This window comes from Anneissia japonica, unplaced genomic scaffold (assembly GCF_011630105.1).
Source record: "Anneissia japonica isolate Jap-2015-1 unplaced genomic scaffold, ASM1163010v1 scaffold287960_len3192837_cov198, whole genome shotgun sequence".
In the NCBI taxonomy this organism is placed as follows: domain Eukaryota; kingdom Metazoa; phylum Echinodermata; class Crinoidea; order Comatulida; family Comatulidae; genus Anneissia; species Anneissia japonica.
The window spans coordinates 2,638,214-2,664,747 of record NW_022712725.1 but is presented as its reverse complement, the minus strand read 5'-3'; the positions used below and the strand labels follow the sequence as shown (position 1 = coordinate 2,664,747).

At 34.5% G+C, this 26,534-nt stretch overlaps 1 protein-coding gene across 1 annotated transcript in view; it reads left to right on the top strand.

The window, feature by feature from the left end:
• LOC117108109 (atrial natriuretic peptide receptor 1-like) overlaps positions 1 to 26,534 on the top strand; it is a 98,530-nt gene that overhangs the window by 21,065 nt on the left and 50,931 nt on the right. The window contains exons 2-5 of the mRNA XM_033250053.1: positions 5,217 to 5,352; positions 12,429 to 12,523; positions 17,202 to 17,325; positions 17,919 to 18,009. Coding sequence (XP_033105944.1) covers positions 5,217 to 5,352; positions 12,429 to 12,523; positions 17,202 to 17,325; positions 17,919 to 18,009 — 446 coding nt within the window. The remainder of the gene's footprint in view (positions 1 to 5,216; positions 5,353 to 12,428; positions 12,524 to 17,201; positions 17,326 to 17,918; positions 18,010 to 26,534) is intronic.

Genomic DNA, 26,534 nt, shown 5'->3' with positions numbered 1-26,534 from the left:
TCTTCGCAAACGTTATCCAAACAAAGATCAAACGTCAAGTTGTTCTTCATTTTTTCTTCTTTTTTTTTTACCTCATAATTTTCATTAGGATGATTCCATTTTTTTTAATGTATTTTTTACTTTTTTGTTTGATGTTAATGTTTTTAATTTTTATCTGTTTGTAATTTCAACATCACTTCTCATTATGATAATGTTGAAAAGTCATAATGTTCTGTTTTACAAACAGACATCACTATAAAAACAGCGTGTATGATTTATACGAAAAGCTCCACGCAATTTTGTCGACACGTTTAAAAGCTAGGCGTGTTTTTTGACATATATGCTTAATGTGATTAGGATCTTGCTGCCTTTGAATTAAATGTGCTTAGCTTTGACATCATGATACACATTTAATTCTAAACACGTCAGAAACATAATCACATTATGCCGGGCCTAAACACGTTTAACTTTTAGACGTCACCAAAGACGGGACTCAACATTGGAGCTTTGCGATTAAATCCTCCACGCTAGTTATTCTACTATAGCTATGTTTTTAACAGACGGTATTCCAACTATATTGTAGCAGTGCTTTATCCAGCTTATTAATGCTTCATGTGTATCAGGTTTTTAAAAAAATTGTGTTTTTAGTTCGATGTAAATTGAAGTTCTATTCTTTCACAAAAAATTAGACCAAGTAACGTGGGAAATAAACATAATTTGAAAGGGAATACAGTTGCACCATCAGGTCTCCCTAACGCTCAACATAAGTCATTTTATAGTTTTGTGTGTCGAGTTTCTAATATAAACTTATTATCTCGTAGTTATTAAAACCCTACAAATTATGCCTATACATTCTTCTCGCTTTTTTTTATATATATATTACTTATCGATTTGCTCTAATTCCCGTAAGATCGGATGAAAGTTAAATGAATGTTTGAGTGTTTGACAACGAGAGGCCTTAGGTAAATGTTAGATATAACTGGTCGCTGTGCAAATACTATCAAGCACCGGTTTGTGTCTGTTAAAAGGTTTTTGTCTTAGGCCTACATACAATAGGTTTATGAGGAAAATTTGTTTGGAAGTGAATCTATCCCTTACTTCTTTCATTCGTTTATTCTTGGTTCGTTTATCCATTCATTATATTTCTCTATCCATCAATCCAATCGTTCATTTACTCATCCATTCATTCAATTGATTCATGCGTTCATTTAAGTTTATTGATCCAGCCTAGAGTACTCCGGGGAAAATCTGGGGGAAAGGGGAGATAATTTTCTTTCCCCCCCCCCCACCTCCCGGTCTTTGCCGGGAAAATGAACATTGTAAACTTGGCCAACAAAATTAATTGCTCCGATCGACCTGTCTGTCATTTCAATGCCACCTCACTCTAAAAACAGTGCAATTAACAAACTGTTTACATTTGAAATAAATATAGTGAGCATTTAAATAAAAATAACAAACACATTTATAAGTTATAATTGTATCTCCTGTCTGCTATAGGAAAACATATTTCTCCCCTAAAATGTTACCTTGGCCCTCACCCCCCTCCTCCTAGATTTCAGATGGCGGCGTCGCCACTGCATATTAAACACAATATTTTGTATTAAAATGCATTTGTACTTAAGATGAAAGTCTAGATTTACTAAAACCAATGAGTTGCTAATAGTAAATAAAACTGCAGGAAAACCCTGACATTCACTAAATTACTTGAATTACAGGCCTACAGACACTTAAAATGCATTAAAAAATAATACGATATCATTAACGCATAACTTCTAAGGGAAATCATAATAAACAACGGAGAAAAAAAATGCAGTTGAATACGTGTATTGTATTTCTCTCTTCATAAATGAATCGCCCATAAAATATATCATGGGATATGAACGGTTTCGAATGAAGCTAAGCCGTGCTGAATTACATGCCTACGACTTGGAATTCTCCCCAGGGAGTGGAGGAGGTTCCACACTTGCGTATGATTGATTCTGTATCCAATAACCAGGAAGCGCATAGATTTTATAATAAAACTTAAAGATGCGCTGTCTGTCATGAGCTAAAATTTAAAAAAATCAATTCCATATTTGGATTGCTTAATTTGTATATTTAAGTAATTTATTAACTTACAATTAAAATGTTGAATTTTGTCACCGTCAGCTAACGGTCAGTTAGATAGTAACTTTCCTGTATTCTTTTTTTGCGTAGGCCTAGACCTTTAATTTGGCTATAATAATCAGATTATGGAATTTTGTAGAAAAACGTCTCTAAATCAGTAAAAATTGTTGTTCAGATTTGTTTCTGGTTAGAACTTATAAACCTATTTGTTCCTTTTAAATTAGCTATTCAACATTTTGATTGAATTTTTAAGGTATGTGTTTGGTAGACATTGTATCTTTACGTAATGCTGCACACTCACTGATCGTTAGATTAGACTTATATTTCGTAAGAATATGTTGTACGAGTGGTTAGAGCAGCAGAGTTACGGTACATTTCGATCAGGTATAGATTTAAATTTTCTGCTGAACGTACGGTATAGGATTAATTTAACCGAATCGGTCCCATCGGAACTTTACGGAATGTATCTTCTTTATGCATCTTCTAGCATTTTTTTTAATTTTTTTATTTCGAGATAGCATTTGTTCAAAATCTTAATTTGCCACTAAATGATTGTTATAACAATACAATTACACTCGCAGTGTTTTAGAAAATGAGTAAATATATATTGGACAAACAATTCTTCTGATATGTCTGCCTGCCTAGTTATTATTTATCATTATTCTTATAATAAGCCCAATCAAGAAGACCTGTTTGGAACTTATTGTGTCTGATCGGGTGGGTAGCAGGTGTAAATAAATCTGATTGCCAAAGCGAGTCCCCAGGAAATACAGTAAGTTTGGGCGAGCAGTGAAAGTGAACGAACATTCTCAGTATTTTGTCTTCATTATATTGATAAATTGGAAATAATTACATAGCTGTGGTACCCCATAGGGTAATCATGACTTTGCAAATGACCGGACATTTTTAGCATTTGTCGTTAACATATTGATGAATGGAAACGTTAGAGATAATTCATTAACTGTACTGGCACACCATAGGGTATCCGCTGTCAAATTTACCGACCATTTGTTGCGTTTTGTCTTTAACATATTGATGAATGGAAAGCTTGGATATAATTCAATACTGTGGGTACCCCATTAGGGTATCGATGACTGGGAAAATTACCGATCATTTCAAGCATATGTCGTCAACATATTGATTGTAAACTTCAGAAATAATGCAAAAGTTCACCATTATTCATACCCGATGTCAGTGAAACATGCACGTAGCTTTCGAAAGAATATTTATTTAATGGAATAAAGTAGACTCCTGGGTACGGTAAAATACCAACTGATGGTCTAGACGTAGGCACATACGATAAGCTATGGGATAGGAACCTAAGCCAAGATATTTGCCATGGCAACACAATGATGTAAGCAGATTGGTGAGATTAATTTTTATATTAGGTCTTCTATGGACGTCCGATTCTGTAGAGAAAAATGCAGTTGCAGTAATTACATACCATATTAGAAAAATGCGTATAATTATCAATATTATTATTATTATTACTATTGTTTTTATTATAATAATTTATTATTATTGTTACAGTTGCTGTTGCCACTGTTATATTATCATTTTTATAATTACTATTATTATCATTATTTTATTATTAATATCATTAATAATAAAACATGAATTATTAGTAATTGTTATTGTTAATATCTTTATTAATAAAAAGAAATGATTTATTATTAATATCGTTGTTGTTAATTATTATAATTATTGCTAATAATTATATACTATAGACACCGTCGTTACAACACCCAGGGGTGGATCCAGAAATGTCCGAAAGGGGGCCGAAAGTGGGGCCGATCGATACCGTATAAGACCACTCTATGGGGTCGGGGACATTCCCCCACCCTTTTTTTTTTTTTTTTTTTTTTTTGTTTTCTAGACGCCCGAAAAAAAACCTCGGAAGCGTTTTGGGCGATCATTTTTTTTTCTTTCTTTTCTTTTTTTTCTCTTTTTTATTATTTACTTCAAGAGGGATCGGGGCCAGCCCGGCCACCACCTAAATCCACCCCTGACACCAGCAACACTTGTCCACTCAACTGGTTACAGATTCATGGCGATGACGTTCCTAACACAATCGTTCATACGATATAAAATTTGTTGTTATAATCACAGAAATAATATTGTTTAAGGCATATGCATGATTCCCAAATGGATGTGTGTTCACATGTCTGGACCAGAGGAACTGTCAATCATTGGTCTAAAACAGCCGTTTACTTTTTTTAATATTGACCCTTGATCTGACCAACAATGTGATCACGTGGTGTTCATATACAAACTTGACATCTTCTAGTATCTCGTTTCCAAGTGATACGCCTCTTGTTTGATTTGAAAACAGTGAGACAGGTGTAATTAATTGCTTTCAGACTTCACTTCGACCAGAAAATGTAAAATGAATCGAATCAATTTTTGAAAGTCTACTGCTTATACTAGTGAATTTATATATCGTGAGTGGATTATAGTCGTTGTGTAACGTACGAGAATCTCATTTGGCCAAATGTATTTTATTGCTTTTTGTGGTCTTCTATTATAGTTCCTCAAATTTTCAATTATTAAAAAAAAATGATTTAGTGTACAACACTATATTAAAATAATATTTACCGACAACTTAAATGTACCGTAATTATGCTATATTTTAGGATATAGGCCTACTGTAGTAAAAAATTAAGTTGCAGAAGAGAATTCTTTAGACTTGGGAGGGAGGCGGGAACCCTGGTAAGGCAGTTAAAAAATTAATACGATAGATGGCGCTATTCAGAATTTTACACTTGCTTCACGTAGTTTTGGCGGGTGGTCCGCTTATATATTCGTACTGGATTTACATTATGCAATAGTATGAATGTTAGGATAAACATCCAAACTTTTTCATCCTGTTACTGGTTACGTTGCAACTACTAATCACTATAACGTTAGCTACAGAAGTTATTTAATTCCAATTCCAATTTTAATTTTAATAAAATACAGCGACACTGGCAGTGAAAAAGGCGTGGGGTTCAATGACCTAAACGCGTTTTATATCGCCCTGTGAAAAAACTGCTTTATGAACTACCGGTATTATTTCTTTGAAGCATATCTGAATATGTATTCCTTTGGTCCTTCTATATTGATGGTGTGTTTTTATTTTCGTTTCTTCACAGGTCAACAGTTTCGTCGTTGCTTTCCACGATGCCGTTGTTCTGTACGCAATCGCCCTAAACGAAACCCTGAGTGCAGGGTTTGAGCCAACGAATGGCGAAGAGATCACTAAACGAATGTGGAACAGGACATTTAAAGGTAAACCTTGACTTCTTTTTTAAAATCAACAAAATGTTTATTCTAAGCGGGAATGGTGTAAGCATAGCAAGGAGATGTTTAAAAAGTCAGATGGTATTGTCTTTCCTAGTGCCAACCATAAGAAACCAATTCTGATACGGTACCAAACGATGAATAAGCTATAGGCTATACTTATGAGACACCAGGACGCACCTAGTGGTTTAACATACATCAAGGCAGCACTCACTAGATAACATTATCGCCCATCCAACTCCCGGGTTGTAAATCGTCAGTACCACAGCACCGCCTTTTTATATTTTACTGTATTTATACTGGGCTCATTAGAGATCTACTGTTCTCCCTCAGGGCCCATTTGTGCTTAGGTAGTGGAAATTTGTTTAATCGTGAAAATAATCCTACTGTCACAGGAATTGAAGCCAGGACCCAGAGACTGCAAGGCAAGCGTCTTAATTACCAAGCTACAGTATATTATACATCTCAACATCGTTTATCACACCAGCAATATTTACACGGAGAGCATACTCTAGCACGCGACGAACACACGAGTTATGAAATTAGTGTGAAAACAGGAGATGTCCACAGTACACCAATGCTATATATTATATCTGTCCTTCACAACAAAATAATGTCCTTTGTGCCTTCAAAACTATTTTATTTTCAAAAATATTAAGTCAGCTTAACGCTTCATTGAAACAGCGAATAACTTCTTAATAATCAACCAATGTTATTCAACACTTGCATCGTCTCTATCTGTAATTTAGCATCGAATTATAGTATTTGTTTTTTCTTTTTCGCCCATTAAAGTAAAAATGAATAAAATCTCACAATCTTTCTTCCATAACATGTTCGTTCAATTGCATCAAATAACACCTCTTGTTAATAAGTGATTGTATATTTGTTCATGCAGTGTGACAGCCTTCATTAAATTGCTATCACGTACAGCCCCACAAAAGTGGCAATATAAATAGCTCTATATATGTTTCATTACACCAATATAATGGATAACAAACTCAAACTCTGAGGAGCGCCACCTTTATAGAACACCATTGATTTATATTATCATTATTAGGTCAGTATCACAGGAATTTTCACCCAACTCCCTACCCCACTCTGTCATAGAGAATTCGGCGCTATCTAGAGCGAATTAATTAACCCTAGGCCTTAACTCAGTACCGGTACCACGTAGGGCTATATTAGAACAGCTCAAAGACCAGTGGTCGGATCAATGCTTTTCTCCACATGTGATCATGACTAGTTTTAGTCAATAAAGGGAAAACAAAATGACATTTAATTATAATATGAATATTTTATAATGAAACCTGTGGCTAAACAAATACAGCCTAATGACCGTAGTAACTACGGGAAAAAACAGTGGGGAAAAGCATTTCATGTCAATAAAAGCGGAAAAAAAATATAGAAAAATCTAACTATACAGTATGCATATTTTTTAAATTAATTTTGCTGGGTAAGTTAGATTTAAATATCATTCCACTAATATGATGTTAGTGTTGATTAAAGTTAATAACAGTTGAAGTAGGGGAATGAGCTGTTAGCCCATCGTACTATACTAAGCCTCGGTATTGTGTGGTCTTTTTCCTCCCCAGTAGTCAATCACCGGGTACGGTACCCATTTATACTCCTAGGTGGAGAGAGATAAATGTAGGTAAAGTGCCTGGTTCAGGAACACAAGCGAAATGCACAGCAAAGGTTCGAACCCCTGACCTCGAGGTTGAGAGACCGAAACGCAACATCTGCGCTAACCGCTCCCTCAATTCAGTAATAACAATAACAATTATAATAATAAATCCAGTCCATAATTATAATTGAGATTTAATTATAATCATAATAATGATATTACTTATATTTATTGGCCTAATAATAATAATAATAATAATAATAATAATAATAATAATAATAATAATAATAATAATAATTAATATTGCCTCATTTATCCTTCTAATAATATATTTTACTTGCACCAAAGGCTTAGAAGCCCAATGTGTAAAAAATATACAGAGTAATGATAACCATATTGTCAGGGTTTCTTCAATTGAGAATGCTAGCCATTAACATTCAACTTGAAATACACATTGATGGATGGATAACATTACAAACTAATCGAGCGGCGTTTTCAGATCAAACAAGAATATTTTTTCCTTCTACATGCTTAATCTTTAGATCGTCTCTTAGGTGTACAAATATAAATAATAACCAGGCGTTGTGACAAATGAAATGAAAATTCGTGTGTTTGTGAGTGACCACAAACGAGAACACTGCCTCGTTATGTATGCGGTTGTGATGACAAACGTCAACGTTTTAATGAAAATATTTATTATAAAACAAGTACTCTTCATACTACTAGTACGATATATTCAAAATTAACTGATTTCTTTATTTATTACACTACTGATAATTCAAACTGCAGACTAAATAACAAAAAAAAAAATAACAAATTCAACTTTGAGTGTTACATTGCAGTAAAATACGAAAATTATCATAATTTAATATTATTATTAATTATTATCATCATACTATCATGATTATTATCATCATTATCATTATCATCATCACTTCATCATCATAATCGTTCGTCATCATACGATAATAATTAGCCTAGCAGAAAGAAGAGGCTCGTATGCACCCCCAGGATATATTTTTAACTTGCATTTTTATAATCCTTAAGGTGTCTAGCAACCGAATTCTGATAGCCCCGTCTCTTATAAAAATCACTAATCCTTATTCTGTAATGATTGAATTAGGTCTCATATAAAATCAACTTCAGAATGTATCAATCGACAGTGTTTATATTCCTAATACGAAACATTGACCCATACAATTTCTTTGGCGGCCAATTCTGTGGCTATTATTGAATGAAAATTGATATTCAGCAGAATGTTTGACCTAGAAATCATGCAAAAGTATTTACTAAATGTGGCATTGCTCTACTATTTATGATTTAAAATATGAACACTTTTGTATTAAAATATTTCCATTTCGACGGTGGAATAATTAAGTGGATCCCATTAAGCCTACTGTACAATACATTATTTTTCTCTCTGTTGGTTATCTATCGATTTTAATATTTTATCTCTAAGTTGAATGTACCAAACGATGTCGTCTATTCCCTCTTCCTCCTAGATTGATTCAAATTAACTTAATGCAAGACATTCATGTTGGTCAAATCCGGCCTTCGCTTCGGTGATCTGTATGCTCCACGCGAGGAATATTAACTATGAACCTGAGAGGAAACGCTGTGCCGCCGTAACTCATTGATATTGTTCGTTTCTATTCATTTCCAGTCGAGTAATCCACCTTAGCAATCCCTTCCCTTCTCGCATTACTGTTTTTCATACTAAATCGGTGGCTGGCACTTGATCTTTCCATTTTAAAGTTTAATTTTCTTCCATTAGTGGACACAACTCCTCTTAAAAAACAAATTGCGAATTCAACAATGTTAATCTTTTGTATCCTACTCAAAATTATTCATATCAGTAATTTCATTTGAAATCACGTTCATGCTGTGTTGCAATTTAATTTTCTATAATTGTTTATATTCGATTTTTTTTGTTTTTTTGGTTTTTTTTTGGTTTTTTTTTTTGTGGATAGTTTCATTTTATTTTGGGTTTATTTATAAACTGGTATAAAAGGCCAATGTATCATTGATGTTAGAAATGTAAATAAAGCTTCACGGATGATTACTTTGTCATTAGTATTAGAACTATCTGTATGATTTAACTTTTTTGGTATCATGAAATCGAAGATGCAAATATTATTTGCATCTAAGTCAATCAGGGAAGTCAGGCCACCAGTTTAGTCAGCCATTCGGTCAGTCAGTCATTCAGTCAGCCTGTCCATCAGTCAGTTAACGTCAGATAGTGAGTCACGCAGTCAGTCAGTTTTACATTTTCAAAATTTGTTGTGCTTTTTTGTAACTAAGTCTTTATTTAGATCATTATCAGTCCTTATGATGATCTAAATAAAGATCGAATTATTGAATTAGAAAGGATGTGTGTCCTGATTTGTAGTGTGTTTAATACAGTGGTTATTTTGAACTTCATCAGTGGAACTGCTGGTTTCAGCCAATAAAGACAACCATAATACATTAAACAAGTGATGTTTTTTTTTTCAACCTGACGTGATGTTTTTTTTTTCAACCTGACGTCATATCGAACTGTCTACGTAGTACGTCCCCTCACGTCTAAAATAGTATTATATTTACAAAATATTCAATGTTATATTCGTTAATGGTACGGTAAGTCTTCACATAGACTATGCAAGAGGTACTGACCGTGCCGTCCAACGTGGTACAGACTGTATTATAATGGGTGTTTTTCAACGAGTTTTCTTGTACATTTGTATTGAGCATCTGACAATTTTCCCGCCAATCTCAATCAAATATCCCTCCTACACGGATGTGACATAAAGACATACTGCATGACTAGAATATGTTGTCATCTGGAAGTTAAGTCTAGTATTTCAAGATCAGATATCAGATTGATTAACAAGACTTTAGAAGGATTGAACGGTAATTAGGCATACACTCGGTAAGTAAAATATATTAGGCTGAAAGAGTCAAAAACATTGACAAGTTTTACTAAAACGAAAGCAGATGAATAATTGTAATCCTTTGCAGCAATAGCCAGAAAGCATATAACATTATTGTTTTGTTAACAAATACGATTGGTAAAACATAAATAATATGACGCAAACCATTCGTAATCCAACAGATTTATCTCATAAAAAAAAATCTGGAAGGTTTCAAATCTACAGCGTATTAGTTTTATGGCAATCCAACTTTTAGACGATTACATTGCAGTTGGTTGTTTTGTTTGATTTATTGATGATTAGGAAATACAGATTAGAGACAGAAATTATATGATTAATCAAGATACTGGAATAAGTCTTAATATCCGGCTTGATGATGTTTATGTATTTGTCAATTCCCATTACGAAGATAAAGAAAAACGTCCAACTCAATAATTAAAAAAAAATAAAAAAATAAAATAAATAAAAATCAGCCCTGTACAGTAGGCTAGTTGTATTTTTATTTTCATTGACCTCTTTTTAAGAAAACTAACGCCCAGAAATGTTGATCATCTTTTTTTAAATTTGTGATGGGTTCGCTCACTGAGTGTGAATTTGTGACTGTGTAGTGAACAAGCAAACGGGTAAACTATACATTTGGTCGCAGGACTGTCGTGTGTTTGGCTCTGAATTTCAGATTTTAGTAGCTTTGGGTATGATATAAGAGACCAAACACGAAAGAAAAAATAAATATTAAGTAACAAGCTGCGGTTATTTATTCCAGTTTTTGTAAACAAGCAAATTAGTAAGATGTGCCGTGTTGATTCCTATAGAATATCAGCTTGTAGTTCAATATTCCATTTCATCTTATCTATTTTGAATAGTAGCCCTAAGGATGTACCAGTTCGCAATGAATAATAACTCAAGCAGCAACTCTTTCGAGAGTATTCGAAGAAGAGGAGCCACTGTGCAGCTCAGTATGTAAAACTATTTTCCCGGCAGTGTCTTGTTCGCGACACGCATTACAGAACTGTGAACGTGTAAACATTACTCGTGATGCATATCGTGTACTGAACGATAATAAATTTCTCTTAAATCATAAATTGAACAAGAATATAAATTGATTTATACTTTGATTGAGTTATGTTTAAAACGTAGGCATAAAATGTGTGCTATCTGCAGTATTGTGTCGGGTTTGGGGAGAACTTGCCAGTCAGAGACTAGTTTTATCACACTATTACTGCTTGCTTGATGTTAAGCCGGACACTCACTCCGTCGTACGACGAATCCAACTCCGCTCCCTATGTGAGCGCTGACGACGCGACGTCTGTTGATTGCTGGTGGCTGTCTGCAAAGTTCGTCATTAAATTCGTCCGTTGCGCGCGTAGTGGCGACATGAGTGAGTGCCATGCATTAGTCTAGGCCTATTTTGAGGTTGGTTCTTATTTTACCGAAATTGAGCTTTCTACACATATGGATGCAATGCAACTTAATGATTGTAATACTTAACCAATTATTATTTTCTGAAAAAATAACTAAAATATATGAACCAATTAGATCGAACGCGCTCTCTTATTGTTTATTTTATTCGGTTGCATCACAGTTTTATGCGGGAGTATGAGGTTCTAAAGTAATTTTTACCTTCCACTTTTGTCATTTTCTGTGCTTGGATAGTTTTCACTGTACTGTATTTTTTAGTAAATTTGACGTCGATCTACAGTATATAGTTTTTTTTTAAATAGGCCTATTAAAAAAATGGTAATTGAACTTTTACTCAATTTGCGTTTGTCAATTATGCTGTTTACAAATATACCAAGTTCAGTTGTTATATTGTTACTGTTGAACTGAAACAAAATCCAGTGATCTTCGTATTTATTGGTTTTTGAATCTAATAAAATAACGATATTTTTCATGATCTGGTTGTTGTTCACGCCATGCATAGCCTATGTCTGTCTTCCATGTATTGTGTCTATAAGTATTATTCAACAATATACGTCAACAGATTATGGTATTTTAGGTCGATATGTATGGACGTTTGATTTAATAAGAACTTTACATTTGTGTCGGGTGAATATAATAAATCAACGTGATTGTAAAGTGTTATGCAGGCAATGAAAATTCAGCGTTAGAATATGCTAATATATTCAGAAACACTAATTCGTCTCATTTATCTGCACCTGTTCCGGATAATCATCACGACAATGACAATGTTGTCTAAAAGTTGCTCTTTTAGCCTGCAATGTAACGTCTGGTCATTTGAGAGCCGACATTCATTATACTATCCCAGTCGAAGATATAAATATCCACAGCTTTGAACCACTTGATTGGCTGGGATTGGCAGAGCGTACTTTGACGTCACATGAACCATTACGTGCAAGTTATATTCACTTTAAGAACATCCACTTTAAAGAAACTAACCAGTAAAAACTTTCTGTCCCTAAGTTACCGTACAATATTACATTCGCCTGATTTCGGATATTCATTTAATGACAACTTTTAGTTTTATATGCTATACAACTTTTTATTAATTGTCTTCATATTTTCCCTTGCAGGAATCGCTGGAGTTGTGAGCATTGACGCAAATGGTGATAGGGAAGCAGATTACTCGCTCCTGGACATGACTGATGAAGAGACTGGCACATTTGAGGTATGCCTACATGTTCTCACAATTATTAATATATTGTTACTTCACCTTTAAACAACATTTCACTCAATTATAATTATTATTATTATTATTATTGTTATTGTTATTGTTGTTGTTGTTGTTGCCCCATTGCCATTGTTGTTGCTGTTAATGCTGCTGCTGTTGCAGCTTACGAAAACGATAACGATTACGGTTACGTCATCAAATTTTAGACAACACTTCTCCTCCTACTGTAGCATATCTGTCACATTGCATGAATCAGGATCATATTCAGTTGGTACAGTATATTGTCAAGAATGTTTGAGGCACGAATGACGATAGTGATAGTGACGTATTCGTTCTCGTTTTCGAAATCTCCCTAATGTTATGTATAATATTTTTAGTATTGTTGTTATTGATGTTGGTATTAGTATTGTTGTTGTTTCCATAACCATGATGATCAACATTATTATTCTCAACATTTACAGTAGGCCTATTACTTATAAGCTTTATCATTGTTATTATCATTTTAAATAATTTTATTCGTTATTGCCAAATGGAATACTCATATAAAAAACATTCCTCATAATGTAATCCCTTTGGAACGAGCAGGTTTTGTCCGCTGTTCGCTCTCTGTCTAGATTAAGCCATCGGCCACTTATTGTTAACCTGGCTGCTGTAACAATGTCATATTTCCACGCCCCAATTAGCGATACAAAATAGGATGTAGAATTCAACACTCTTGGCTGTGAATGTGTATAGGCCTATATTATGATCGAAGTAAATGTTATACAATTAATTTTCAATCAGTCGATCAAATATTTTTAGTAAAGGTCCATTACAAAATACAGTGTTGTGGCTAACGGCGATCGTACGACTGTCGCCGACGAATCCAGGTCCGCTCCCGGTGAGCTCTCGACGACGCGTTATTAAAAACGATCCTTTCGCGCGCGTCGTGGCGTTCCGTTCCTTTCCGGAGTGTCAATCAAATTTAACAACTGACCAATCAGAACAGCGCTAGGAATGCGCGCGCGTCTTACAAACACACGTGTTGTCCCACAAACGCACGTGTTCGCGTGTGTTTTAACACTGTCGTCTTGTGGGACCTTAGCAACAATATCCAAGGGGCGGACCTTAGCGGAAACGTCCATTGCGTCGGCCGACGATCATCGGGCGCAGAGAGTGCTCGGCTTAATTCTCGATTATTTGAATGTGAAAATGTTAAAAATATACTGCTACGTAAATTCAATCTAAACTTGGAAATGTTAGAAATATCTTGAATTACTTACTCTGCATATATACTTCAATCAGTCATCATAGTACAAAAATATCTCCACCTCATACACCTTGCAGCAAATTTAAGAATTGTTTGTATTGAAACCCTAAATAAATCATCAGAAATTATGACATTAAAAGTTGCAGCAGTCTTGAAGGCAGAGGGCGCCATTGCACAAACTATTCATTGTGTTTGGAGAATATTAAGTTTTCATTAATTTGTAGGGAAGAATTCTTTTTTGCCAACATTACTTTCCTTTATCGTTAAGATAAAGTTCAGTAATGTGGAAGAAAGAATTCTCAATTCTACAGTAATATGTCAACACTGAACAGGCTTCGTTTATTAATCCATTTACAGTATGTGTTGGACAATAATGACTCTCAATAATTTTAAGAAAATGATTTCCGTTTCTACAATAGCGTAGCATTCTAACATTGAATGTGTTTTGTTTACTCACCTTTTACGTGTTGAGCATTGTGATTTATTAGTTTGAAGAGAAATCTAATTTTTGCAGTAGTATGTATGCCAACATTGAACAGGCTTCGTTTATTAACCCATATACGGTACCATTTCATAATTATGTTTCAGTGTGGATACTTCTAACGTCTTAATAATTTTTCATAACATCGCTACATTTTCGCTATAAGTGTTTCCAATTTCAATCGTTATACTCCGTAATGTCCCTGATGGACACAGTCGGAAAGGCTCCCAGATTTGACCAATCAGAGTCACCGAAAGCTGTTAGAGGTAGTGTGTAGCGATTTTATGGAATCCAGACTTTCCACGTCGTAGGTGATGTAACGTAATCCACTTTTTATGTGGGAGCGTTTGGACCAGTGGTTGCAGGTCGCGCTTTTAACCATGAGGTCGTGGGTCAAAATCCTTCCCTGTGCATTTCGTTTGTGTCTTTGGGCAAGACACATTCTCTCCGCTTAGGAGTGTAAAACCTATGATGTTGTGGTATTTAATGTTTTTGCATTCGTGTACACGAAAATATAATAACGCGTTGCATACCGTATTTACGTATACATTCTGGACACAAACATGTAAACGCGATACATTACAAATTAGAATACGTTTGTTTTTTGAGGTTTTTTTTCTTTTGTTTTTTGTTTTTGTTTTGTTTTGTTTTGTTTTTGTTTTTTTTTTTTTTTTTGTGATTACGATAGGTTTTATTTTCCATGAGGTACAGGTACTGTATATCATTATTGTGTATTATAACATATAACATATTACCAGATAGTACACAAACAAGTATTTAAATAAAAAGTACAATTCAAGCCTAAGCGAAATGCATAAACGCGAATGGTGTATCCCATATTATGTTACATCATGACTTTATCGGACCCCTATATTGATAGAATTAGACTAAATACATTGTTTAATAGAGAAGATCCTTTTTGAAATGTAATGCGACACTTGACTTCTGCATACAGGTCATCAAAAGGAAAAGTATATTAAATACAATGAATGCGTATATTCTTTTCGCGTTTATTGCATGCCGAAGGGACTGGAAAAAGACACCGTAGTAAATTTGATAACTTCATATACAACCCGAGGGATAATAACTACTCAAAACCAATTCACATCGAAGCATTTTATTGTATAATGAAAGCCGTACGAACATTATAGCATGTCAAGTAATCTGTTGGCCTGTGGCGCCATATTTCTAATTCTATATTAAATAATGTTTAATACTATTTTGCTGGTGAACATTCAGATAGGTCTATTAACAACTCCGATATATTTGTGATTGAATAAATAAATCATTACCAACTAGTCTTGATTAATAAATACAAATACGGTAATAATATTATCTCAGTTAATAGGCATGACTGTTGAGCACATGGACACTCGATTATTTTACCATGTTATGATTAAATGAGTTTATGATCATTGGTGTGTTAAGCTACGATGCTCGATTGGACTACGATGCTCATTTGACCTTTCTTTTGTACCCTTCTCAATTGGATATTTTTGCTTAGGTGTGGTATCTTAACAGTCTTGTTATTGCCATCCCGTGGAGGTACAACGTAATTATGTAATTATTTATTGTTGAGTGAATGTCGAGCTATTATTAACACTCACTGTATTTTGATTGATCGATCGATGATGCCTAAAGTTGATAGTTTTCGAATGTTATGCACTATGCCCGCTGTAATCACTGTTTCAATTAAGTAATTAACATCAAACACATTCCGATTATCAACATTCCAGATCACTCTATTAAATGTCATTTGCACAGGGTATACCACATTTTGATGTCATTGTTATTATCATCTTGGTCATCATCACTATCGTCATCATGATGAACATTTACCTATATTCATCGTCATGATCATTGGCACCATAACATTAATGTTTAACATTTACGACACTAAATATACAATTCTTATAGGCTTATCAATAATCCCTATCGCATTTGCCACAATCTCCTAAATTTTCTGGAATCATCAACAACACCATTATTCAATAACATCCACTACATAGACAATTTCCATTTCGATCCTACTGATGTCCTAGTTTATATGTAGTCTACAATAACGCCAGGTGCATTATTGCAAATTTGCGTAATTCTTTTAAGAAATCAAGTTAACTCTGAACATACTTCAACAAAGCTATCAGTCATCACCGTTATTGTCGTCATCATGATCATCATTATTCCCACGTTGTTGTCTTCCTTATTTTCATGATCGTTCATCATCATCATATTCATCATCGAATATAACAATATTTTTTGGCATCACGACACTCCATCTACGCCCTTATAAAAGCCTATCAATAATTCCCCCTCTAACTGCATATATCACCATCATCAACATTTTCTAGAATCATTTACACTATTACACATCAATATCCACTACCATCAATAATTGCCATTTCGATCGTATTGATGTCTCCATTTCTATCTGGAGTAACCCCATGAGCAATAGTTTTCGAACCTTCCGAAAATGATAACGAATTAGAATGCGTCATATTCATTATCATCATTTTTGTGCCTAAAACATCCATATAAGAGCTGAATATGATTCGTGTAAAAAGCATAGACATGGCCTGCGTTGTGACATATGCTTCTGCAGGGGATGGGTTGACTAAACATTTGGTGACGTAGCCGTATTGGTTATCATTTTCTTAAGCTTGCGAAACCTCCCTAATAGTTTAAATCCGTGTACATTTCCGAAAGAACGATAAAGTTATCTAGAGCTTTTTCAGCGCTATTTCTTAGAATATTACTAAGAATAACATCATTTTAATCATCATCATTCTCACCATCATCATTACCATTGTCATTATAATCACCACCTTGATCGTCGTCGTCCGTGTCGTCACCACCAAGAATAACAATATAGGTTTAGTCAGTATATTAAGTATGTCATCATACATATAGTATCTTTCATCATTGTCGCTATAATGCTTTGATTCTAGGTTGTCGGGAACTACTATGGTGCGTCGAAAGAGTATGAGGAAGTCGGTAAGATAAATTGGCCGGGTGGAAAAGCACCCCCTGACATTCCAGTGTGTGGATTTGAAGGCTGTCCAATTCCCACAGGTAAGTGAAGTTGCACAGCATACTGGCCTATGGTATTATTATTATTATTTTCAGGTGGATAGTTTTGAATTCAAAATATAAGCGTAGTATGATGTAAAGCTCTAGCTTGGTGGTTTGTGTGCCCGTCCCGTCCTCAAACCCCATGATTCTAGAATGAAATATAGAAAATTTTTATTGAAAATGGGCAAGTTAATTTCAAAAATGATTTGTTATGATTGTTTTGGTAATGTGCATGGACAATATATATTGAAAGCGTCAAATTATATTCATCGAGTGAATAGTGGCAAATTTTGTATTAAATGTCAGTGCTTGGGGACGGTCTATTTGGGACAGAAAGAATAAAATTATTTAGAATTAGTGATAATCCTGAACCCATGACTTTTACACCAAAGACATTTAAGCAAATATCAATATCAATACTAGACACGATAGAAAATGTAGTTTTGGAAGCTTGTTCGGCCACGACGGATTGAGTCTTTGGATGGCAGATTAACATGGCTTATTCAAAATATGAAGCAACTCGCAGAGGAATGCAAGGGAGACATGTTGTATTCTTGATTGCTAATGATTTGATATTATTATTGTTTTTGTAGAGGACCCAGGCATCAGACCTTTGGAAATCGCTCTCTCTACTATGTGTTCCCTATTGCTCATCTTTGCGGTAGTTATTGCTTTAGTGGTCAGGTAAGTAGTACGGTACGAAATATACAACTTTTAGAGGGAAAATGAGTTTATCCGACCAATTGACTGCAAAGTCAGTATTTCGCCAAATGATGATAATAATTTTCACAATTTGCTTGACCTATATTCGTCTACAATTCTTGACACTGTTTACTTTATTTATAGGCCTAAGTTCCGCTCTACCAAATATATCGATAGACCAATTATATCGATAGTTCATTCACAAATAAATTGGAATTTGTGTCACAAATATCGCATATGACAAAGAAAATGCATTTAATATTCATATCCTGATTAGGTTCATGTCCTTAATGCTGTAATTACTGATGTTTTGTTCATTCGACCGTTGAAAGCAGAGTTACTGTTACATTAGATTGCGAGAAATATATTCGCACTATAGCGTTTAATTGCTTCGAACTTGTCGAACTAACATAGTTAGCGATTAAAGTGAATGCGTCGAAATTCCTACTGGTAAACTCTTAAGTTTGTAAAAGTAACGTCTGTAAAGCAAGGAACCACATTATTCCGTCTAGGTTGGCTGGTTGGTACTTAAAATTTGGGCTCTCAACATGTGTTTTCAAATCTCTCGCTTTCTATTTCGCCAATGTCCTTTATACGGTCATCTCTGGGATCCCCAAATCTTCTGTCTATCCCTTCAATTTGCAATACGCTACCACCCACCATTGTACAGAATTGTAAACCTGTCGTAGGCCCTGCAATAACTGTAGATTTTTCCACAAAATACACGCTCTCGTCGACAGCGTTCGGTGACGCTGATTGTTCGGTGGAATCGGCCTGGAGCCTTCTTGGTTGCATTTAGCAATACATGGTGCAACCATTGCAATGGAAATACTGTACACTGTAAAAACAGCCTGGAACTTAAACACAAAGCTCCACGCAAAGTTATCCCGTTTTTGGTGACACATTTAAAAGATAAACGTGTTTAGGCCAGGCCTAATGTGTTTAGGTTTCTGACGTGTTTAGCATTAAATGTGCTTAGGTATTTGACATCATGATGTTAAATACCTAACCACATTTAATGCTAAACACGTAAAGATCCCAAGCACATTAAGATATATCTAACACGTTTAGCTTTTAAACTTAAAAACGAACAACATTGCGTGGAGCTTTGTGTTTAAATCATCCACGCTGTTTTTACAGTGTAGCGATTTTATGGAAACCAGCTTTTTTAACCGGTGGTCATTACTCAGTAAAGACCAGCATTTTCATTAGTTAAATTGATGAGAGATTAATTAAACAACCTTTTAATCATATTTGATGTGTCCTTTTCAATGGTTGCCCTAAATCTAGAATGTTTTGCCATATTGTTTAGTGGAGTGTAGTGTAGACCTAATTATGCATAATACACATGGGACAGTGTTAGGTTATTTAATAAATATAACAGGTGAAGTTAAGAATTAGAACGGTTCATAGTCTTTGGTTCATCAGATGTTTTTGTAAATTAAGTTATAAAGAGTTTGCACTGTGAAGTGGTGAATAGAAACAGACAAAGTGTTGTGGTGAACGTCTAAACTCTGGTGCGCCTGACAGCACATCTAATACAACACACGTAATAGGCCTACGTGTTATATTCATAATAATCGTGTGCTATGACCTTCTTAGTTCGACTCTGCTCGACAGCTTATTATTTTATAAATAATAATTAGAGTCCTCTTTACAGTCACGTATTAGCTGTTAGAAACGATATTAGAGCTGAATTGTGAAACAACCTTGAAAACATATCACGAATCACTGGGGGCGTTAATATATTTATTAGCATTGCAATCAAAGATATTGATATTGTCAATACGCACCATCGGGATTTTACAATCTAATGCAGATGGACAGAATAATGCTGAATTACCATATGACCTGTGATTGTAGGTTTGTCCGTGAAACACAAGTGTAGGCCTATCGCGGTTCATTCCAACACAAGTTTTACTAAAGACGTTTATACCATTAAAACGTAACATTACTTTTTTCAAGCTTCGGTGAATTGAAATTACAACATTCTTGATTTAACACCGAGGGCCACACCCAAACTTTTATGTTTCCAGTGCACTTCCAACAAACCTTCATGCACTGCTTTTATACTGCTTCAATGCCGCAGAAAGCGTTCCGGCGCAATGCCGTAGCCAGCTATTGGGAGACTTGGGACAGTCCCACACAATTTTTCTAATGGGTCTACAAAGAATGAGTCCACATTTATAAAAATGGGTTCAAATCATGAAATTTTATGCATAAAATGGGTTCACTTTTTTGAAAAATGGGTCCAGATTTCTCATATTTAGCATAAAATTGGTAAAATTTTAAATAAATGGGTCCACATTTTTTACGCGTAAAGTGCGGGTCCACCCTGATATTGTCCCGCAATGTTTGAAATCCTGGCTGCGGCATTAGTTCGGCTGTTCCAGTTTTGGCAGGACCAATTATTTCACCAATCGATATCGTTTGTATGCCAAAATTTGTCCTTTTGCCTGACTTAAAGCTTAACTCTCAAGCATCAAGGTCCGGTTTTTTTCTGCCATATGTACACAATAAGTCACCATACGGTACATAACATCATACACCCAGAACAAGGAAAGGATATTTTAAAGGGATTATGTGAACCAATCAAGAGAAAATAGTTTTTTAAATATTTGCAATCTTTAGGATTTTTCAGGAGCCCTTTCAAAACAATTATTATATTTCATGAAAATTTCAGAAACTTTATAAAATTGCACAGACGCACCTGATGTTTCCCACGAATATTTCGAAACACCTGAAGGGAGTGTGCTACGTGAGCAATGGCAAACGCAGACTGTATAGACATGAACAGCTTACTGAACAACTTGCTACAAAAACTACATGTGGATATGAAAATTGTCAAAAAAGCAATGGTGCATTCGCCAAATGTTTCAACTGTACTAAATCTTATCACCTTAGTTGTGTGGACCAAGTGCCAAATGGGTTTGTGTGTTTTGCAAGAAGGACATACACTACATTGTAAAGCAATTGAAAGAAGATATCAAATTATTGCAAACCAACATAACTGAACTGAAAAACAAGTGAAAAAATTAAACAGTAAGGTGAGCGATCTTGAACTTGATATTCAACGAGTTAGGCGATTACACTTGACAGAACCTTGCATGCCGAATTCAGACGGACCCAAAAACTCAGACCCACCCCATAAAACCCTCATAATAGGGGACTCTATGCTTAGAGACATGAACAATTCCTGTTCAAAAATACAGAGCTTATCGTTAAGAGGGTTGCAACTGTTGATGATATTTACCATGTCAATTGGTGAAGATCTAATTTTTATTCATATATCGATGGAGAAGGTCATTACTATGATAATGGTAAATGCGCCAACATCAAAACTCCATATTTCCGCTATTGCCCCACGACTTACAAATATGGATGAAGTCAAACGTACAAACTCTATGCTAGAAGACCTTGCCACTAGACTAGATTGTGGGTTCATACATATTACACCAAAGTGCGTGTTCCAATGTGGATCTTTAGATGACTGTCTATGCTTGTTGATGGCATGCACTTCAGTAAGACTGGATCATAGTTGACCTAAGCAAGTGCGATTAAATAGAAAATGTGGATACTCCACAACGACGACAACAGAAACACGTACGAAATAAAGAGGAAAGACTGCAATATAAAAATGAACAGGAGTGGAAACAAGGAAGACGACAACAATATCATAACATACATAATAATTAACGTCCCTTTCGTCCAAGTAGGCTCACAAGAACTCGAAACCACATTGTAGCTTATTGGAAGTGTGGATTAAGCAACCATCAATCAAAAGACTGCTTCTATAGCCAAAGTGTATAATGTATATCATGTGGTTTAATGGGCCATAAGGCCAATTACTGTACAAATAGGCCTATTCATAATGTAAATAGTTACCATGATCACTATAAATATGGCAATTATAATTATGAAGCATGATATCAAAAATCCTCTAAAATAAGCACAAATAATAATAATAATAATAATAATAATAATTTTTTTCGATCAACTCTACTCATATCTAGTTTCTCATAACCTAATGTTTGAAAATCAGTCGGGTTTTCAACCATCCTTTTCCACATCTACGGCCCTATTAAACAACAGAAAAATGGTATAGTTCCGTGGATGATGGAAAAATTGTCGGTTTATCGCTACTTGATTTTAAAAGGGCGTTTGATACTGTTGATCACAAAATATTACTATGTAAACTTAAACTTTATGGCCTTAGTGAGTACAGTATTCAATAAAATGGTTTGAAAGCTACCTATCTGAAAGGACTCAATTGACCATCGCAAATAATACTAAATCAGATACTACTCAAATTATATGTGGAGTGCCACAAGAATCAATTATTGGACCACTTATTTACAAAATAATATATTCAAAACAAATACTTTTAATTACAATTTCCGGCATAGTGCAACAAATTTATTTATTCCTAAACCAAACACAAGTTTTAAAAAACGTAGCATTTCATATCGAGGTGCAACATATTGGAATGCTTACAATTTTGACAAAAATGAAATATCGCAGTTTCCAAAATAACATTATACAAATGATTAAATATATAATAAACTGATAATTTAATAATAATAATAATAAAATAATAATAATAATAAAACATTAAATATAATAATTATTACAATTACAATAATAATATAATTATAATTTAATAACAATAAATGATTTATTAGTAAATAGTAAATGATTTTCAACCTAATGTAGTGTATTTTACTGTTTTGTAATTTGAATTTTTTAATGCTTTGATATTTTAAATGTTTTATATGTAATTTTTCTCGATCTTGTGGAAGAACAATTATTTTAATCCAACAAGTTTATTTGTACTTTTTGTGCTTTTATTTTCGAGATGAAATAAAGTTTATATAGGGCCTATATACTACTCCTTTTTTTTGTCAACGCTTGATATAAAATCAACATGTTACATAAGGTGCTCATCTGATCACTGAAAAAAACATTTTATACAATCATGAAAATAAATATAAAATTATTAATAATAGGAATAAGCCTCCGTGTTCGTTCTGTTGCTACGTATTCAAATGACGAAAAGTGTCCCAACGCTGTATCAGTTTGAACAAAAGTTTTCAGTTTGAGAATAGCAATTTGTTGAGATACTTGTACGACACATGACTGCAGTAGGCCCCTACTTTTAAGTAAAAGTTATCCACATATTATTTATTACGGTATAGCTTGAGGATGTGTATACCAAAATAGATACAGACCCTGTATTCAGAAGTAAACCACATAAACCTAATATAGGCCTATTGAATATACTTCATTAAATTGATTATTAATCTATATTAGAGATTCTATTCGTGTAAAAGTACACCACCAATCCACATAATTATCGGAGACGGAGACGACAAATTATGAGCTTATGCCATGTTACAGTACGTATGTTTGCCACAAACGTAAGGTCCTGCTTGAACGTATCAATGTATTGTGTGCTGCCTACTCCTGCGCCGATCTAGACACATAACAGGCCTACGATATTTAGCGAAGAAATGCCAATATAATTAAATAATATATGTTTCATTATTGCGTATACGAACAAGATAAAATTACAATCTTAAATAACAAATATTTTGCCCTAAGGCGATTTCCGTGCGTCAAAATGTGGAGATACTGTATTGTACAAAGCTGATTTATAAATGTTACAGTCTATTACACAATAAGTCGCTTAATATATTCAAATAATTATTATTCCTTCTGAGTAACCTGTGGAGACTTAGCAATGTTACGTTCTTCAGCTGATCGTTGTTGATTTAACGAGTAGAACAATAGGCCTTTGGTAATGCGAGAAAAAAAAGTGTTTGGTTAAACTCGGGAATGGTTAATGAGATACAGATTTCAGAATCATTAAAAACTGGGAGAAGGGGGATGTAACCACGTTTTTTCCACCGTTCCCCCGGTTTTTAAATAGGGCCTATCCAAAAATCTGTAGCTCATTAACCGTTCCCGAGTTTTTCGTCAAACACCCCTTTTGTGTCTTAGAAAAATCAGTTGTACAACATAACAAAGAAAAAAGTTCTCCTGAGCCTGGTTTTAACAAATTCACGTACGTGGTTACGTGATTGTGCGTGTAGGCACTAACATTGCCACGTTTAAACATCAATTTACTCCCACCTCACGCGCCTATTATTCCGCGTCCGGGCTTTTTCAACCATGGAATTACACTAACCTGATCATTATGGAACTACATTGCAGCGCAACAATTATTTGGTATGGGGACTGGTCACAACCGGACCGAAGCCCTGTTAGGCCTATGGCAAGAGAGGGACACATGAGAGGAATTCAGTCCTATGGTTTTGAGACACGTGATCTGTACCGTATTTATATCGCCATGCCCACATGACACCTGGCACATTTAATGATACATCACTGTATCCAATACCGTTAAAGCTTTGGCGTATCACAATTACGTTCCTGCTCGTGAAAGCTTGGACTTTCTTGCGCTGCATTAAAATAACACACAATTATACTTTTTTATTGACAAGCAATCCTTCATGTTAAACCTAATTGAACATGTGCCTTAATAACATGTTAGATTTGCGACTACAAGATGAAGAGAATAGCAGCTCAAAAACAGAACATGATGGCCATACTATAGTCCATATAATGTAGCGCCTAATGCAAGAAACAACGTATAACCTCGGTTTCCTCATCACTTAATTTATGACGGTCAGACAAACTGTGCAACCTCGTACAGCAACGGTCTGCGCATACTAATAATCCTCAGCCTACCAGAAGGCCTTAACGAACCCTTGCAACTCCTTAATGAAGTGAAGAATCATTGCATATAAAATACCTTGCCCAAACGAAACAATGTTCAGCTTCAGATACTAGAATCCCAATGTATTATCGCCGTGTCACATGCTTTGAAAAAATAATGAATATGTTTTCACAATCTTTCGGTGGTATTCAATTACCCATATGTATACTTTTATATTGTTTTGTCACTATTGAGCACGGCATTATACGTTAGTGATGATATTATATTTGATTTGAGATATCGTCGTAATGAAAATAGTAATTAATGGAAGCATTTGCCATCTGTGTCCACCTATCGGAACACCTCCATGATCGAAATTACACCTTTCCTAAGCTAAAGAGTATATACTTAAGCCTACCCGATTAGATGTGTTAAACAACGAGAATTAGTCAACGTTAACGACCTATCAACCTGTGAAACCATTAACCCGCCTGCCGTTTACACTGTTAGTCCACTCTACAGCATTTTCGTTTGAACTTCAAGATTATTGTTTCTGTATGTTTTATTTAGAGGCATTTTTCTTATAAAGCCTCGCTGTATTTCTGTAAGTTTCATAGCTCAGTCGGCTGAACTGATGGTAGCCACTGTGTGTGCGCTGAAATGTGCAGATCTCAGGTCCCGGTTTAATTCGCATCCTTGGTGTGATTCACACGAAAATACTCCTATTACTTCTATCAGGGAGTTGTCACTATAACAACTCCCTGCTTCTATCAACGTCACTATAATCTTTATTCTCATCATTATCATTGTCACCATCATCATTGTCATTAGGATTTTATTGTAGTATGGTGTATTATTGTCTGATAATTCTGGTACTTAGCTTGCTGTTTTTAGTCTTTGGGGTAGTTTATATGGTCCATCGACTCTTTTCACTGACTGTCAATATTTTTACTGTAGTCAAGTTTGTTATTCAGCGACCATATATTCTCTCTTCTTTAAGAATTGTTGATATAAATAATAATAATAATAATAATAATAATAATAATTTATAATAATAATAATTATAATTTATAATAATAATAATGATGATGATGATGATGATGATGATGACGACGACAACGACGACGACGACGACGACGATGATGATGATGATGATGATGACGATATCATGACGATATCATAAAAAGTACCGTATATATGATGATGACAATATAATAAAAAGTACCGTATATATTTTAGGAAAAAAGAATTCCTTAAGATTGTTCAAAAGTAGATTGTGCGAATTCTGCTACGTTCAGATGTTTATATGAACGAGTTCAAATGATCAAAGAATTTAATGAGTTATTTATTTTAGATTTTTTTCACTAATGCAAATAAAGACTTGATCCGCTTAAGACTGACAGGATAGAACTTCTCATTTGAAAGACGATGCTTTAAATTATCTTCAGTCCTGAAGAATTTACATCAACTGGGCAAAACTGAACCAGAAACCCCACCAAAAATCAAGTTACACACTATCCTAACCGTACGTAAAGTAATGCATAGCTATTTTGGGTGAAATGAGAATATTTTATAAGCCAACCATGATAAAAAATCTCAAAGGTGTATCTTATAATTATAAGCCAGCCGCTTAACCCGATACGGATGCTGTCACCCACAACCAGTCAAACAGCGGAATAGATATAAGCTTGTAATAATATAATTACCCTTTAATTAGAGTCAAAAAAGGCTGTTTACCGTGAAGGATATTACTTTATTACCTTAAAATCAGAGTTGTAGTCATAGATTA